Below are 16,421 nucleotides of genomic sequence, written 5' to 3'. Positions count from 1 at the left end.
CTATGAGCCTATGGGGGCACGCACGCCGCTGGAGGAGACGACGGCAGATGACAAGACGGCAGATGACAAGGCGCGGACGGTGCCTTGGGATGGGCCCTGAGCGCCGGGCAAGGCTCCTGGACTTTGTCCCTCGGCTGGGGCTGGGCCTCCGGCAAAGGGCTCGGCTGGGCGGGGCTCGGGGACGCGCTGCCCCGCTCCGGCCGCCAGGGGGCGCCGCAGTCCGCGCCCGGCCCCGCCGGCCTGGTCACGGAGGCTGACGTCAGCGGGTCCCGCGGAGGCCGCGGGGCACAAAGGCAGCTTTGTGGGGCAGCGACGGCTCCGCGCCCGCGGCGGGACAAAGCGGCCTGGGCCGGGGTCGGCGCCGCGGAGGCGGGGAAGGCGGAGGGGGGGCGGGGGGCGGGCTCCCCCCCGGCCCCGCCTCCGCACACCTGCCAGTCCGCGCGCGGCCTCGGGCCCCGGGGTTTGGCAGGAGATGAGAGGCCGGGGCCGCCCGGTCGGAAGGAGGTGGACGCCCGCAGCCTCCGTCCCCGCCCCAGCCCCTCGGGCCTTTCCTGCTGCCGCCGCCTCCGAGGCCTGGGCCGGGCCCAGGGCGGCCCGCACGGAGAACAGGATCCCGCGTCCAGCCCCGGGTCTCTGCCTTCGGCGGTCAGGCCTGGACCCGGCTGGGCCCCAGATATGCGGGCGGGGCAGGAGGGCCGGGCCGGGGCCTCGATGCCCGCCCAGCAGGAAGCCGCCGGAGATGCTTCCTTCCTTCCCTGCTGAGGGGAACCCCGCACAGAGGGACCATTGAGAGGTCGGCATTGTCTGCCAGACGCACCCAGTGCCTCTCTCCCTGGGTGGGCTCTGCAGGATTCTGGCCAGGATCCCCCTGTACCCAGCTGCAGTGGGGCGGGGCGGGGTCCTGGCAGGCAAGGCTCCCCTGGGTGCAGACAGCTAGGCTCCCACCTGCCTTGGCCTTCCTACCCCTGCTCCCATTTGGAGGGCATAAGGCTCCATTGTCCCAGCAGGGGCGGGGGCGGCCTTTCAATTCTTCCTTGTCTTTGGCAGTTGGGAAATTCCCAGCCTTGGGGGGCAGCTGGGGATGGCGGGGGTTGGGGGTGGCATCCCAGGTGTCCTGCACCCCAAAGGGAGGGACTCCATACGGTTGACTCCTAGGGATCCTCTACTGCCTGGAGCTTTCCAGGGCCTGAACCTCTCAGTCTCTCTTATCCCTGGGAGCAGCTGGGTGAGGGCAGCCAGGGATTCAGTGCTCCTGGACCCCATGGACGCCAGCACACTCCCAGCTTGAGAAGGCCCATCTGGGATGCCTGGGTGGCTCAGCGGCTGAGCATCTGCCTTCCGCTCAAGGCCTGATCTTGGTAGGGGGATCAAGTCCCACACTGGGCTCCCTGCGAAGAGCCTGCTTCTCCCTCTGCCTGTGTCTCTACCTCTCTGTGTCTCTCATTTAAAGATTTTATTTGGGGATCCCTGGGTGGCGCAGCGGTTTAGCGCTTGCCTTTGGCCCAGGGCACGATCCTGGAGACCCAGGATCGAATCCCACATCAGGCTCCCGGTGCATGGAGCCTGCTTCTCCCTCTGCCTATGTCTCTGCCTCTCTCTCTCTCTCTGTGTGACTATCATAAATAGTAAATTAAAAAAAATAAAGATTTTATTTATTTATTCATGAGAGACACAGAGAGAGAGAGGCAAAGACAAGCAGAGGGAGAAGCAGGCTCCATGCAGGGAGCCCGACATGGATTCTATCCCAGGTCTCGAAGATCACAACCTGGGCCGAAGGTGGCGCTAAACCACTGAGCCACCTGGGCTGCCCAGTAAATAAAATCTTTAAAAGAGAGAGAGAGGGATCCCTGGGTGGCGCAGCGGTTTGGCGCCTGCCTTTGGCCCAGGGCGCGATCCTGGAGACCCAGGATCGAATCCCACATCGGGCTCCCGGTGCATGGAGCCTGCTTCTCCCTCTGCCTCTCTCTCTCTCTGTGACTATCGTAAAATAAAAATTAAAAAAATAAAAGAGAGAGAGAGAAGGAGAAGGCTCATCTTTGTGGTCCCACTCATGGGCAGTTGCAGCTATGAGGCCTGGGACCCTCAGACAGGCAGAGCTAGGGAAGGGACCCAGGCTCTTGCTTCCAGACCAAGCTTGTGGGTCCCAGGATGAAGTGAGCTGTTGCCAGCCAGCCAGTGGAGACCTCCATGAGGCTGATCCACCTCTCAGAGGGCCCACCCCGCTCCAAATAGTTGCACAGGCTTCTGATGTGGTGGCAGCCTCAGTATTTTTAACCCATCTGCAGGGTGGGGAAACAGCTGGGAAGAGAAAGACAAGCTCTGAGAGCCCATGGGCTTAGGAGGGCAGGATCTAGGGAGACCCTCCTCTCCCTCTAGGGAGAGGAGCCAGATGGGCAGCTACTCCCCATCTTCAGCCCAGGCCCCCCACAACAGGTGGGTGGGGGCCAAGATGTGAGGGGCAGGATGGGGAGGTGCCCCATGAGTTCTGGGACTTCTGAGGCCACAGGGGCTGCCAAGTCCTGGAATGACACCCACCATGTCCCCGGCAGCCCCATGGTTCCTTCTGAGGTCAGGAAAACCTACTCCCCACCCACCCAGAGCCCCTCAAATCATTACCCCCAAAGACCCCCTCCCAGACCCAGAATTCCAGGCCAGCTGGAGAAGATAAGCACTGACTCCAGCCACCTGACCTGTGGCATGCCAGCCAGGTCCTAGCTGCCCTGGGGGTCAGCACAGGGCAGGGACATGATCCTAGCTTCCCTTGGTTGACTTCTGGGTTCAGGCTCATTCCCAGACAACTGAGCCCAATCATTGTGACTATTGCCTTGAAAAGAGGGATGTCTGGGTGGCTCAGCGGTTGAGCGTCTGCCTTTGGCTCAGGGTGTGATCCTGGGGTCCTGGGATTGAGTCCCGCATTGGGCTACCTGCGGGGACCCTGCTTCTCCCTCAGCCTGTGTCTCTGCCTCTCTCCGTGTGTGTCTCTCATAAATAAATAAAGTCTTTTCTTTTTTTTTTTAAAGAGAGATCCTAGGGGCCCAGATTCCCTGCCCTGGGGCTATGCATTCCCCTAAAGCCTCCTGGACACCAGAGAGGGAAAGCCAGCCCCCATCACACACACATCCAAGGAGGGCGCCAAGCCAGCTGGGTTATGCGTGCAGTGAGTGTGTCCATACTTGCCAGCCACTCAGCTCTTCAGTTAATAACATCGATGGGCACCCACGTTCAGGCGGGCAGGGGTCAACACTGTGGATCACCTTCTCTTTCCTGTCTTGGTCTTTCCCCTCGCAGGAAATAAGCCCCAAGGTTTTTATTTAGGAGAAAAATCAGTTTGCTATCCCTTCCCGTTGACTCTGCTTGCCAGCCTCACTGTGGGTGGAGGAAGTCAAGGCCTGAGGAGCTGGTGCAGGGTCAAGGAGGGACTTGGGGTGTTCCCTGTCCCTCAGTCTCCCATTCCCCCTAGGCTCAGCAGGCCCAGGAGGGTGGAAGGGCTTCCTGCAGGCATTCTGTCGCCTACCACCCTGTGCTGTCCTCTGCTGGGTCCTGGGGCCCCTAGTCATGGTAGCCACCGAGAGACCTGGAGGCTGAAGAGAGACTTGAACCCCAGGTGCTCTAGGCATCTAGGGCTTCACAGAGGAGGTGACACCCAGAGAGTTGGATACTGAAGGATGAAAAAGGGAGTCTAGCAGGTGGTAAAGGGGAGGGCCTACAGGGCAGAGAACACAGTCCAGGCAAAGTCCTGGCAGGGAAAGAGCCACCTCCCAGAAATCTGGTGGCCAGAGCACTGGCAGGGTTGGCTAAGGCTGAGCCTGGGAACCCCCGAGCTCCAGCGAGCTCCCTGAGGTGGGGGCGGGGTACTGCAGAGGGGAGGCATTGGGAGGAGGAGTGGCAGAAAGGCCACAGGGGCACAGTCTGGGGGTAGGTGAAGAGGTCAGGCTGCAGGCCCACTGGGGGAGGAGGTGGGGCCTTGTCAGTTTAACCAGGCAGAAAGGTCTCCCTGAGATAGGGCCTCTGGGAGGAGGGATGCGGGCTTGGGCCCTGCCACGGCTGGGTTAGAGACTTGGAGGAAGAAGACTGGGGAGTCCTCAGGGGTTGGGGAAGGATGGAGGTTTAAGTGGGGGGGGGGGGAAGCCATCATTCTGGGGGCTGTGGCAGGGGTGGGGGAAGAAGAGAGGAGCCAAGACAGAGCGGGGGCCCTAGTGAAGCTGGGCTGGAAGAGGCAGCAGTGAAGGGTCTGCCCCAAGGCCTGGATGCCTAAGATGCCCGGTGTGGAGGTGGCACCAAGAATGGACACCTATGTTCCCCCACCGAGGCCAGACCTCCCAGGCCTGCTAGCTGCAACCGCAGGGCTGGTGAGGGGAGAGATCTGAGAGGTTCAGTGTCTCCCTAGGGACACACAGCTGGTGAGCAGCAGTCACCATTCCACCCTGCCCCTCCCAGCCTACTGAGGGGGGTTGATCCCTGGGGCAGGTTCTCCCTCACCCCAGCATCCAGAGCACCCCCTAACCTGCACTCCTGCGCAGCTATCCCCAAGCCCATTAAGGGAAGGTAGCATTTATGTTAATATATGTTAATAAGCATGGAGTGCCACCCCAGTCTACTTTGGCTGCATTCCTGGCACCCCCTCCCACACTCCCCTAGGCTGTGGAGGAGGGGAAAGGGAGGCTCCACCCGCCCCCACCGCTCTGCCCTTCCCTGCTGGGCAATGAAGAAAACAGGAGCGAGAGGAGAGCTGTGATGTGGCTGGTGGGGGGGGCTCCCCCATCCCAGAGGGGCTGACCTCAGCCCAGGAGGAATGTGCAGGAGGCGGAGGGCTGGGGCGGGGCGGGTGGGGGCAGGGCCACAGCCAGAGGCCCAGGGTTCCTGGCTGTCCCTCCCTCGGCCCCTCCACCTCAGCACTGACATGGCCCTCAGAAGGGAAGGGGAACAGGCAAGGAGGGGAAGAGCTGACTTTCCCAAAAGGTGGGCCCAGGATCCCTGGGAGTGTGGATACCAGGAAGGGGGCGGGTAGGGGAAGGGCCCCAACACTTTTCACCAGGAGATCTCCCCAAGGTGGGTAGTAGCTTGTCAGGGAAGTCGGCCTCAGTTAGGCATCCCCGTGCCCATTCCTAGCCCCCAGCCTCCCTGCCCCCATGCCTAAGTCCTCATGGTAGTGAGTCCGAGTGCCCACGTGGCCAGAACTAGGAAAGCTTGTGACGTTGGAGCCACCAGCCTTGATGGCTAAAGCAGGTGTGAATGGGGAGCCAAGACCTGACCCAGCCCAGTCTTGGCACTGGGAGGGTTGACTCTAGCCTTCCTCAGATGGATGTCCTACACCCAGAGTCCAAGCAAGGAGCAGGCCCTGCTGGTAATGAGGGGTCAGGAGGCAGTGGTAGGATTTGGCACGACAACTGAATTGTTTTCAGAATGAAAATCCAAGGCCTTGGTAGGCTGTGGCACAGTGACTGGCAGCATCAGGTGGTGGATTCCCTGGCAAAGGCTAGAGGCTAGGGACCTGTGGTGGCCTTGGGCAGGGGTGCAGGTAGGAGTAGGAACCCCAGCTGTGTCCCCTAGTTTGCTCCATTGTCAAGAAGCAGGCCAGGGCTGCCTGATTCGAGAATCATCAGAGACTCACAGAGTCCTGTGTAAGCCACAGCCAATGACGCTGTTCCTGGAGCGATGCCTCCATGAGGTCCCCACCCAGGGGCTGGCATACTCTTGGAGCTGCGGTTGAGGGGCAGAAAGACCTCGTGGGGACAGGGACAACTAGGGCTCCCACCCCAGAAGATTTCCCTTCTGGTCCCAGGGAAGAGGACACATCAGGGGCAAGGAAAGCAACACAAAGGGCCCAGGTGGGCAAGAGACAGCCCCAAGATGTTGGGAGGAAAGGTGGTGGGGGTCCTGGTCCCACTGATCAGTATGGATGCAGGGCTGGGAGGAGATGAAATAGACTGGGGACCCTGAGCCTGAAGAACAAAAAGCAGTGGGGGCAGGTAGGGGGCCCAGTGGGGGTGGGCGGGACCTCAAAGGCACTTGCTGATCTTGGCTGCTAGGGTGGAAAATTGTAAACAGCCGAAGAATTTTGTTTGCTTGCATGGGGCCAGGAGAAGCTGCCCAGGTCCAAACCAGAAGTTGGGAGGAGAGAGAGGCTGCATCCCGGAAGTCCAAGAGCTCAGAATGGGGTGCATCCCTCCACCCTCCCTCCTGAAAGCCCCTGGTCCTCCCACTGACCCCCACCCTTCCTCTGCCAGCCAGCCAGCCAGCCAGCCAGGCCAATCCAGGAATACTAAGGCCTGAGACTCAGGCAAGAGGGGCACGGCCCCACGCTGGCTGGGCACAGACACTGCTGCTCCAGGGGAGCTGGCAGCAGATGGGCCACGGAGCTTGAAGCCCACGGCCTCCCTCACTGACCACTGCGGAGCTGCTGACCAGCCTTGGGGAGGTTGCAGGGGGATGCCTTTTGGAGAGGGGGTTGGGAGGTAAAAGTCCATCCCCAAGCCCTGTCACGTTCACCCGGGTAGACCCCTGGCTAGGGTCGTGCACCTGACTCAGCTTCTGGCCAAGATCCCAGACCCTTCCCAGCTGAGGCCCCAAGGCCCCATCCTGAGTCACAGAGGTCACACGGAATGCCCCCTTCCCTCCCAGTAGAGCCGCAGGACCACCCATCAGGAGGGGTCTCTGGCATCTGCTGACTGCCCTGCCTGGCCCTCCCCGGCCCTCCTCTGCCGCCCTGGCTTCTCCCACCACAGCCACCGCCAGCCAGGTGGCAGAAGCCCTAAGTGGCCCAAGTGGTGAGGCAGGGCTGGGGGCTGGCCACACGGCCAGTTAGGACCTCTTCCCCGGAGCCCGGGCTCCCTGGCTGCCGGCCTCCAGCTCCCCAGCGGTGTAGACCCGCTGGTCCTCGGCCGCCTCACTGGGCGGGGCTGGGGGGCCCAGGGCTGCTTCTCCTTCGCCTTCACGCCCCACTACCGCCCCACTACCGCCCCACTACCTCCCGCGGCCCTCTGCGCCTAGTGCCCTGAGGCCTGGCAGGGGAGGGGTCGCCCCTCCCCGGCGCCCGCTCCCCTCGCCTGGCCACCGGCTCCGCTGGCCCGGGCGCCCGCCTGGTCACCCGATCCGCCCCGTAAACTTGACGGCGCGCGTGGGGCGGCGGCTCGGTGGAGGCGGGGGCGGGGGCTGCGCCTTAAAGGAGCCGTCAGAGGGTGCCCGGCGGTCCCTAGGCTTCTCCCCTTCGGGCCGAGGGGCTGGGGTGGCGGGGCACTGCCGCCGGACCTCTGGCGGCGTGCAGGAAGGCAGCAGGGTGCTCTGCGGCGTCGCAGACCTCACGGGCTCAGAAGAGGCAGTGGCAAGTGTCAGTGGGGGGCCGGCGGGAGGTGGGAGTCCCAGCATGGCAGGGGTGGGGAGCTGTGGAACTGGGCGGGGGCCTGGGGGGAGCGATCCGGCCCGTGCCCTGGCAGTTGCGCCCTTGCCTGACGGCACCCCGGGACCTTGCCCTACGCCCAGCACCTGCCCAGCCAGCTCTGGGAAGGACGGTGGGGACTGCAGCCGGAGGCTGGCCCCAGGGAAGGGCTCTGGCTCAGAGGTGGGGGGCTCAAAGATGTGGAAACCTGAGGGCCAAGGCAGGGGAGGGAGAGGCGTGGAGGCGATAGAGGCTCAGAGAGGGCCCGGCAGCTCACCTGAAGTGCGGGGCAGAGATTGCCCGACACCCCTGGCTCTCCCCGACTTGGTTCCTCTTGGGTCTGAAGTCTGAGCTCACAGAATTTCTGCGTAACCAGCCCTTCCAGGCCCGGGTGGGGAGCGAGAGGTCAACACAAAGCTGGGGCGGCCATCCCGAGGCTCCCCTCCAGCCCTGTCCCGCCCGCCCCGGTGGCTCAGGCCCTGGGGCTCCTGCATAGACTCCTTCCAAGCGGTGGCTTTCAGGCGCATCTCAGAGTTGAAGGCAGTGATTGTTGCGGTTGTACTTGCTCACCTGCATGTCCAGAGAGACAGGCATACACTTGTGCGTGCACACACGTTCCCACACACACGTGTATGACACGTGTACACATGTATGCAAAGTACACACACCATGTATCTACACATGTAATACAAGACTCATGCCACACACTGTCACAGATCTGCACACATCTGTCTGCATACACCACACACACACACACACCACAGATACAGATACACAAAGGGACCCTCAGAAACACACTGACAGGTGCCCACACCATTGGCTCCAGCCGCGAAGGTGCCTCTGTTTCTCTGTGGGCCTGTGGGTGCACAGCCACCTCCAGCCTGACCCTCTCCTGTCGCCCTTACTCCCATGACTGGTTTGTTTTGCTCATTGCACTTGGCGCCCTGTGAAATGACTGTACTGATCTGAGTCCTTGTTGGCATTCTGCCCTCTTCTGCATGGGGACCTTGTCTGTGTCCCCCAGTGTCCCAGGCTGGCATGAAGTAAGCGCACAGAGTTCGTGAATTAATGCCTGTGAGTGCCTATGGGAGGGGGGTTTACCCGGGAGGGTGACGTGGTGGGGCGGGCGCCTGCCAGTGTGGGGGTGACCCCAGGGTGTGCCCAGCGTGGGTGTGTCTGTGATTGTGGCCAGGCCGGGCACACTCAGAGGGAGGGGAGAGCTCGGAAGTGGAATGCGACCCCCCAGCCCCTTTCCCCTAGGGGCTGTAATCTGATCCCTGGGGACTCCCCCCCCCCCTCAGCCTCCCGCCCTCGTCCTTGCTGCAGCTCCTTGTCTTCCAGATCCTGGGGCAGAGTCCAGGGCGGCTCAAGGCTCCTCCACACACGCCCGCTGAACCCTGAGCACCCTGAGCCGCAGGATGGGGCGGGCCGGGGCCGCCGCCATGATCCCAGGCCTGGCCCTGCTCTGGGCAGCAGTGCTGGGGGATGCTACCCCCAGCCCCCCACGCCTTCGGCTCTCCTTCCAAGGTAGGTGCACCTGGCAGGCGGGAGGGCTCAGCTCTGGGCGGGCAGGAGAGGGGCCCAGGGTGGGTAGGGGGCACTGCATTTGCTGTTGCCAAGTGCCACTGGCTCAGGTTCATTTGGGGGCACACTCAGGCCATCTCCGGTTAACCCTGTCCTGGCCTCCGCCCCCACACTTTCTGTGTGCACTCTCCTCTTGCTTTCTGGGGAAGACCCCTTCCATTCCCTTGGCAACAGATCCCACCTGTGTCCCATCTACTACCCACCCCCAGGGAAGCTGACGTGTGGGGGCCACTAGAGCCCCCTTCTAAACCCCCTACACAGGAGGGTGGTCACTGGTCACTAAGCAGTGGCATCATGCTGAGCTCAGGCTGGTGGCAGGGTTGGGGTTCTGGCTTTGCCGACTGGCTCAGCCTCCCCCAGCGCCTGGCCTCCCAGTGTGCCCGCCTGCAGACACTGCTTGCCCAAGCACGCCCCAGGAGTTCAACCCTCTCTCCCCTTGGAGGGGTGCTGCACTGCCCACCCTGGAAGCTTCACGCAGGGGTGGGCCTTTCTTCACCAGTGTGAACTCACACACTTGTAACCTCACATGTGTGTGGGCCAGGTCACATGTACAAGCATGACTTGTGAGAGAGGCAACAGGCAGGGTCTGGGGGGAAGCTTCCAGCATGGCTGGCCAACCCTCAGCGGGGTCCCCATCCTGCAGAGCTCCAGGCGCGGCACGGTCTCCGGATCTTCAGGCTGGAGAGAACCTGCTGTTATGAAGCTCTGCTGGTGGATGAGGAAAGAGGACGCCTGTTTGTGGGTGCAGAGAACCACGTGGCCTCCCTCAGCTTGGACAACATCAGCAAGCAGGCCAAGAAGGTGCCAGGGACCCCACCACCACCCTGCAGCCTCGGGGCTTCCCAGGGGGATGCCCCCCCCCCCCCCGACCCTGAAAAGGCTCTGACCTGTGTCCCATTCCCCTGACGTCCTCACAGCTGGCCTGGCCGGCTCCTGTGGAATGGCGAGAGGAGTGCAACTGGGCCGGGAAGGACATTGGTGTGAGTGCCGGCTTCCTGGAGTGGGAGTGGGGAGGCCAGCCCCTCACTTCGCAGACAGCAGCGCTAAGACAGAGGCCTGCCTGTTCTGGCTGGGATGGGGGCAGTGGGTTGAGATGGCTTAAGTTTGGAGGTAGTGAGTCAGGGTGGAGACTCATGTGATTCCTCCTGGGGGGCCTCTGAGTCACAGGGGGCAGTACAGGCCTATGTTTTTCTTCATACCCTTCTGGTGAAGGGTGGGCTGTGCTGGTCAGCAAGGTGCACCTCGGTCCCTGCAGCCCATGTGGGTGCCTGTCTGGACTGATGCAGCAGAGAGGAAGGGGTGAGGTGCCCCTGGTGAGCTGGGACCCCTGAAAGCTGCCTCCCTGGGGGAGGCTTCATTGTCCCTTCCCCGGCTCGCCCGCTAGACGGAGTGCATGAACTTCGTGAAGTTGCTGCATACCTACAACCGCACCCACTTGCTGGCTTGTGGCACAGGGGCCTTCCACCCAACCTGTGCCTTTGTGGAGGTGGGCCACCGGCTGGAGGTAAGGCCAGAGCTAGGCACAGAGGGAGGCTGGGAGGTGAAGAAGAGCCAGGAAGTAACAATGGCACCCCCCCTCCCAGGAGCCTGTGCTGCGGCTGGATCTTCGAAGGCTAGAGGACGGCAAGGGCAAGAGTCCTTATGACCCAAGGCATCGGGCTGCCTCCGTGCTGGTGGGTGAGTCCAAAGGCTGGGGGCCCATCAGAAACTCTAGACCCTCCTGAGAGCCCCAGGGATCCCCTCAGGGCCTCACCAACTCTACAGGCACCCCACACACACTTCCCACTAAGAGTCCTCAGGTTGGCTAAACAGCCCTCACCCTATATGCAGGAGAAGAACTATACTCAGGGGTGGCTGCAGACCTCATGGGCCGGGACTTCACCATCTTCCGCAGCCTGGGCCAGCGTCCAAGCCTCCGAACAGAACCACACGACTCCCGCTGGCTCAACGGTGAAGGGTGGGAGGGGCTTTTGGGAGGGGGCCCTCATCCCGGACAGGACAGGATAGGTTAGGTGCCGAGTCAGGCTCCTAAAGGAAGTGAACAGCAGGTGCAGCCGGGTCCCACCAGGCACTTACCATGCATCCAGCCCTGTGCTGGGCACTGGGGTTGCAGGGAAGACAAGATGTGCAGCCCATGCCCTCTCTCAGTTCACAGACCTCAGAACAGATACATGGTCAGGTTGCTTCCAATGGCCATGAGACCAGTGATTGCACAGACAGAAAGGGAAAAGGATACCAGATAGTGGTGGTGGGAGATGGAGAAAGGAAGCCACTCCGCAGAGAGAGGGGTGAGCTAATTCCCAAAGCACGGCAGGATTGAGGGAATAGCATTCTGGGCAAAGAGGACAGCTAGCACAAAGAATCCGAGGCAGGAACACGCCAAGGAACAGACTCGCGAGAGGAGAAAGGGTAAGGGGTCTGCACTGTCAGGGGCCGGAGTCCTTTGTTATAAGAGTGAGGAGACCGAGCAGAGTGTTCACAGCAGGAATGGAGGCATGTGCTTCCTGCCCAAGAGGAAGATTCACAAAACTGATCCGCAGTCTCCCCTCCTTTCTCTGCCAACCGGCCTGGGGACCTGTCCGGGTGAGGTGGGAGGCTGTCTCGGTCTCTGCTGCCCTCTTGTGGCTGCTGCTTGACTCACAGGCCCTGATCCTCCAGTTTCTGTGGGATGCCAGCACCATCCCAGTGAACTTGGTCCTGGGGACTGGCTGGTCAGGTACTGCCCCACAGGCTTCTGGGGGCACCACAGGAAGGAGAGGGAGTGTGTATGGGTCTCATGAATGGCAGGGCCGGGACCCTGCTGACCCCACACCTCCTGCTGCTAGAACCCAAGTTTGTCAAGGTCTTTTGGATCCCAGAGAGCGAGAATCCCGACGATGACAAGATCTACTTCTTCTTCCGGGAGTCGGCAGTGGAGGCTGCACCGGCACTGGGACGCCTGTCTGTGTCCCGTGTTGGCCAGATCTGCCGGGTGAGGAGTCCCTGGGCCACATCTGGTGACCATGCCCCTGTCCTCTTGCCTGTCTGGGCCTCCCCCTCACACCCTCTGATTGACCCTGCAGAATGACGTGGGCGGCCAGCGCAGCCTGGTCAACAAGTGGACCACGTTCCTGAAGGCACGTCTGGTGTGCTCAGTGCCAGGTGCCGAGGGTGACACGCACTTCGACCAGCTCCGTGAGTGCCAGGAGTGGAGGATGGAGTTGGGGAGAGGGTGTGCCAGGGCCCAGACTCAGGAGCCAGGCTTCCCAGAGGGCTGTGTGCCCTCCCCCAATGAGGCCCCTTCCCCACAGAGGATGTGTTCCTGCTGTCCTTGAGGGACCGCTGGAGCCCGCTGCTCTACACTGTCTTCACCACATCCAGGTGAGGGGCGGGAGGTAGGGGCGGGGCTGGTCCAGGCTCTCCTGGGCCCCTCACTGTGCTTGCATCTTCCCTTCCAGCACCATCTTCCAAGGCTCTGCAGTGTGTGTGTACAGCATGAACGATGTGCGCCGTGCATTCCTGGGGCCCTTTGCACACAAGGAAGGGCCCATGCACCAGTGGGTGTCCTATCAGGGCCGAGTCCCCTACCCCCGGCCAGGCATGGTGCGTAGCCCCAGGATTCACATCACAACCCACTTAAAGTCTCAGGAGTGGAGAACTTGGCCTGGGGTTTTCTTGGTGAATGTGGTTTTTTGCTTGTTTGTTTTGTTCTGGGCAGATAAACCTCACCTTCATCAGATAGGGCTTCCAAGAGAAAGGCCGCATTTCCCCCTAAGACTCCCAAGGGCAAGGCTGGGTCTGCTCTCTTCAGATTCCCAGGGCAAGGCTCTGTCCGTTAGCACCCCCACACACTCTCAGTTCCTGCAGGTCTCTTGTTGGCTTCCCAGGCCCTCATACCCACATCCCTGTCACGCCTCCCCCATCTCCCAGTGCCCCAGCAAGACCTTTGGCACCTTCAGTTCTACCAAGGACTTTCCTGATGACGTCATTCAGTTTGCCCGGAACCACCCGCTCATGTACAATTCTGTCCTGCCCATGGGTGGGCGCCCTCTCTTCCTACAAGTGGGTGCTGGGTACACCTTCACCCAGATCACTGCAGACCGTGTAGCAGCTGCTGATGGGCACTACGACGTCCTCTTCATTGGCACAGGTCAGTGTCCCCTCATGACCACTCATAAAACCCAGTCTGGACTCTGGCCTGTCAGTGGACGCTGCCCCTGTCCAGTCTCATCTCCACATCTTTGCCTGGGTTATGCCCCCATCCCCTTCTGGATCCTGCCCTTATTGTTCCAACCCACATTCTTCACCCACCCAACCACATACTGAGGGTAAAGGCCTCAGGAGTGAGGGGACCCCCAGCAGGAGCTATCAGGGAACACTCCTTCTCAACCTTGCAGATGTTGGCACAGTGCTGAAGGTGATCTCAGTGCCCAAGGGCAGCCGGCCTAACGCGGAGGGGCTGCTCTTGGAGGAGCTGCACGTGTTTGAGGTGAGGCCTAGCCCCCTCCGCCCCGCCCCCCAGCTGCCTGGAGTAACTGCACCCCACTGATGCCTGATCCCAGCACCCCTCCTCCTCCTTCTCAGGATTCGGCTGCTATCACCAGCATGCAAATCTCTTCCAAGAGAGTAAGTGACCAAAAGGCTTGGGGGTGAAAGGGCCCAGTGCGTTCCCCGGGTGCCCCCACCCCCACGTCTCCCTTGGTAGCTCGAAGCCCCGGGTTTGAGTATAGGTTCCGCCTTCGCTAGACTGTGTGACCTGAGACCTCAGTGTTCCAATCTGTCAAGTGGGGTGAGGGATCTCTGACCAATGGGAGGCGGGCACAGGGCTGCCTTCGGTCAGCCCGGAGCCCCTCGTGCCCCCTAGCACCAGCTGTACGTAGCCTCGCGGAGCGCGGTGGCCCAGATCCCCTTGCACCGCTGTGCTGCCCACGGCCGCGCCTGCGCCGAATGCTGCCTGGCGCGTGACCCTTACTGCGCCTGGGACGGGGCCACGTGCACGCGCTTCCAGCCCAGCGCTAAAAGGTGGGCAGGGTTGGGGGCGGGCCACCCAGAGTACTGTGCCCCTGGCTGCGCCTGGCTAAGTGAAGAAGGGCTCACAGAGGTTCCTTGTGGCCCCCTCCCCGCAGGCGGTTCCGGCGGCAAGACGTGAAGAATGGTGACCCCAGTACGCTGTGCTCAGGCGGTGAGTGCCCCGGCTGCCCCACTTCTCCGCCCTTGAGGACGCCCCACCCTGCCCGAACCTGACAATCCCTTGCCCTCCGCAGACTCGGCCCATCCCACACTGCTGGAGCGGAAGGTGTTCGGTGTGGAGGGCGGCAGCGCCTTCCTGGAGTGTGAGCCCCGCTCGCTGCAGGCACGCGTGGAATGGACCTTCCAGCGCGCGGGGGAGGCGGCCCGCACCACGGTGAGCCCGCTGCCCCTCGGCTCCGAGCAGGCCCTTGGCCCGCCCCCGACATCCAGGAGAGGCCCCGCCCCAGCCAGGGAGGCCCCCGGCCGCTCCCAGCGCTAGACCAGGTCGGCCCCGCCCAGTGAGACTCCGCCCAACCAGCCTCTTCTGTCATTTGGCCCCTGACCTGCACGCCACATCCTGGGGAGGCCTCAGGGCGCCTAGCTAGACTCCTGACACCCCCTCCCCCATCCGAGAGGAGCCCTCCCCGTACGGGGATCCACTTTTGGATCCACTTTTAGAACACCGGTCCCAGGGCACCCAGCCTTCAAATGCGCACCTGCGGCCGCCCCTTTCCTTGCCCCTCCGCCTCTCCTGGTCGGGCCTGGAGCCGGGTTTCCCTGTTCCCGACCCTGACGCCCACGCCTCCCGCTGGCCCGGCCTGCAGGTGGCTGCGGAGGAGCGCGCGGAGCGCCTGCCGCGGGGACTGCTGCTGCGCGGGCTGCGGCGCGGGGACTCAGGCGTGTACCTGTGCGCAGCGGTTGAGCAGGGCTTTTCGCAGCCTCTGCGTCGCTTGGCGCTACACGTGCTAGGTGCTGCGCAGGCCGAAAGGCTGGCCCGGACAGAGGAGGCTGCGCCCGTCGCCCCTCCGGGCCCCAAGCTCTGGTACCGGGACTTCCTGCAGCTGGTGGAGCCGGGCGGCGGCGGCGCTGGCTCCCTGCGAATGTGCCGTCAGCAGCCGGAGTCGCGCCCACCCGCTCCCGAGTCGAGGAGGAAGGGCCGAAACCGCCGAAGGAACGCCCCGGAGCCGCGCGCCGAGCGGGGGCCGCGCAGCGCCGCTCACTGGTGACTCGGTCGTCCACGCCGGGTACAGGGAAGGAGGCCACAGGCTGGAGGGGGAGGCCAGAGGCCAGACCCTGGGGGACGCACCGCTGGGGGGCCCGGCGCACTGGCTCCTGGACGGTGGATGATGGAGACCCCGACCGACAGGCCCTAGCCGAGGGGCTGCCTCGCCGGCTTATTTATTAACAGAGGATAACCCTTGAATGTAGCCCTGGGAGGGGCGGCCCAGGCCTGGCACAGGGTCCTGTTGGTGTGAGGAGACAGAGAAACAGGGCTTCCGAGCAACGACCTGGCTGGAGGAGGTGCCTGGAGTGCCCACCCTGGGGGAAGGACCTCCTCCCTGGGCAATGAGCAGAAAGCTGTGAACAGGCTGAGCGGGTGGGGGGGGGGGCAGGCCAACTGTACTAATGCAATAAACACATTATCAGCCGAAGCTGGAATGGCCCCAGCGGACAACCACTGTGTGGCCTTGGGCAACTTCCTACTGGTCTCAAGAGCTCCTTTCTGCTAAGGATCCTGTGGTGAGGATTAAAAATGGTTTCCATGTGACTGAGTGGATTCTGTGGGGCCTTTTGGGGTCCTACTGACATACACAGTATATTCTGAATAATATGATTTCTTGGCAGAGTGCTATGAAGAAAATGAAATTGGGTGATATGTAAAATAATGTGACAAAGCATTGCTGAGGGGTTGACATTTGAGCTAAATGACAAGGAGCCAGCCCTGGGAGTAACGGGGGCGGGGGGGGGGGGGGGGGGCGGGGAGTGTGTGTGTGTGTGGGGAGCATTCTAGGAAGGAATAGCCAGTGCAAAGGCCCTGGGATGGAAACAAGGTTGCTATGTGTGAGGAACATCAAGGAGGTCAGTGATATAATGAAGTGATGGGTTTGGGATGTATTAGGAGGTAGAGCCCATCATTGTCTTGCTTTGTCCCAATTGGGAAGGAGGGCCTTGGGGGTGCAGTAGCAGAGGGTGGGCCCTAAGCTCTGCCACTTAGTCCTTTCAAGGGTAAAGTACCATGTCTCCTCGAATGACACTGTGTGACTTGTGTACCCTTGTTAGGAGAGGAAGGATCTAACCTGCATTATATTAAGTGTTTCTGACATGTGGCTATATTTCCATCTTCACGTATCCTGTGCCAGGGAGGAACCATTGTCATTCCTGTTTTACGGATGAGAAAATGGAGGTCAGAGACATAAGGTTGTAAGCTTATTAATAGAAATACTAATCTTCAATCTAACTTTGCCTACTGACC

General features: G+C 61.9%; 1 protein-coding gene across 5 annotated transcripts; it reads left to right on the top strand.

The window, feature by feature from the left end:
- Nucleotides 1–7,147: 7,147 nt before the first annotated feature.
- SEMA3B (semaphorin 3B) lies at nt 7,148–15,716 on the top strand. 5 transcript variants are annotated; one of them, XM_025987569.2, is made up of 19 exons: nt 7,148–7,327; nt 8,400–8,449; nt 8,717–8,902; nt 9,603–9,760; nt 9,877–9,939; nt 10,344–10,463; nt 10,543–10,636; nt 10,790–10,909; nt 11,785–11,930; nt 12,022–12,133; nt 12,250–12,319; nt 12,397–12,541; nt 12,869–13,088; nt 13,336–13,427; nt 13,523–13,564; nt 13,803–13,960; nt 14,065–14,120; nt 14,203–14,342; nt 14,773–15,716. In XM_025987569.2, the coding sequence occupies exons 3-19, from the start codon at nt 8,794–8,796 to the stop codon at nt 15,172–15,174; spliced, it is 2,247 nt and encodes a 748-aa protein (XP_025843354.2). In that variant the 5' UTR covers nt 7,148–7,327; nt 8,400–8,449; nt 8,717–8,793; the 3' UTR covers nt 15,175–15,716. The 5 variants fall into 5 exon arrangements, with proteins under 5 accessions (XP_025843354.2, XP_072578355.1, XP_072578356.1 ...); XM_072722254.1 differs by having other exon boundaries at nt 7,157–7,321; XM_072722255.1 differs by having other exon boundaries at nt 7,188–7,327; nt 10,543–10,632.
- The last annotated feature ends 705 nt before the right edge of the window (nt 15,717–16,421 follow it).

Source organism: Vulpes vulpes, chromosome 9 (genome assembly GCF_048418805.1).
Source record: "Vulpes vulpes isolate BD-2025 chromosome 9, VulVul3, whole genome shotgun sequence".
Taxonomy (NCBI): Eukaryota; Metazoa; Chordata; class Mammalia; order Carnivora; family Canidae; genus Vulpes; species Vulpes vulpes.
This window is presented reverse-complemented; position numbering and strand designations above follow the sequence as displayed.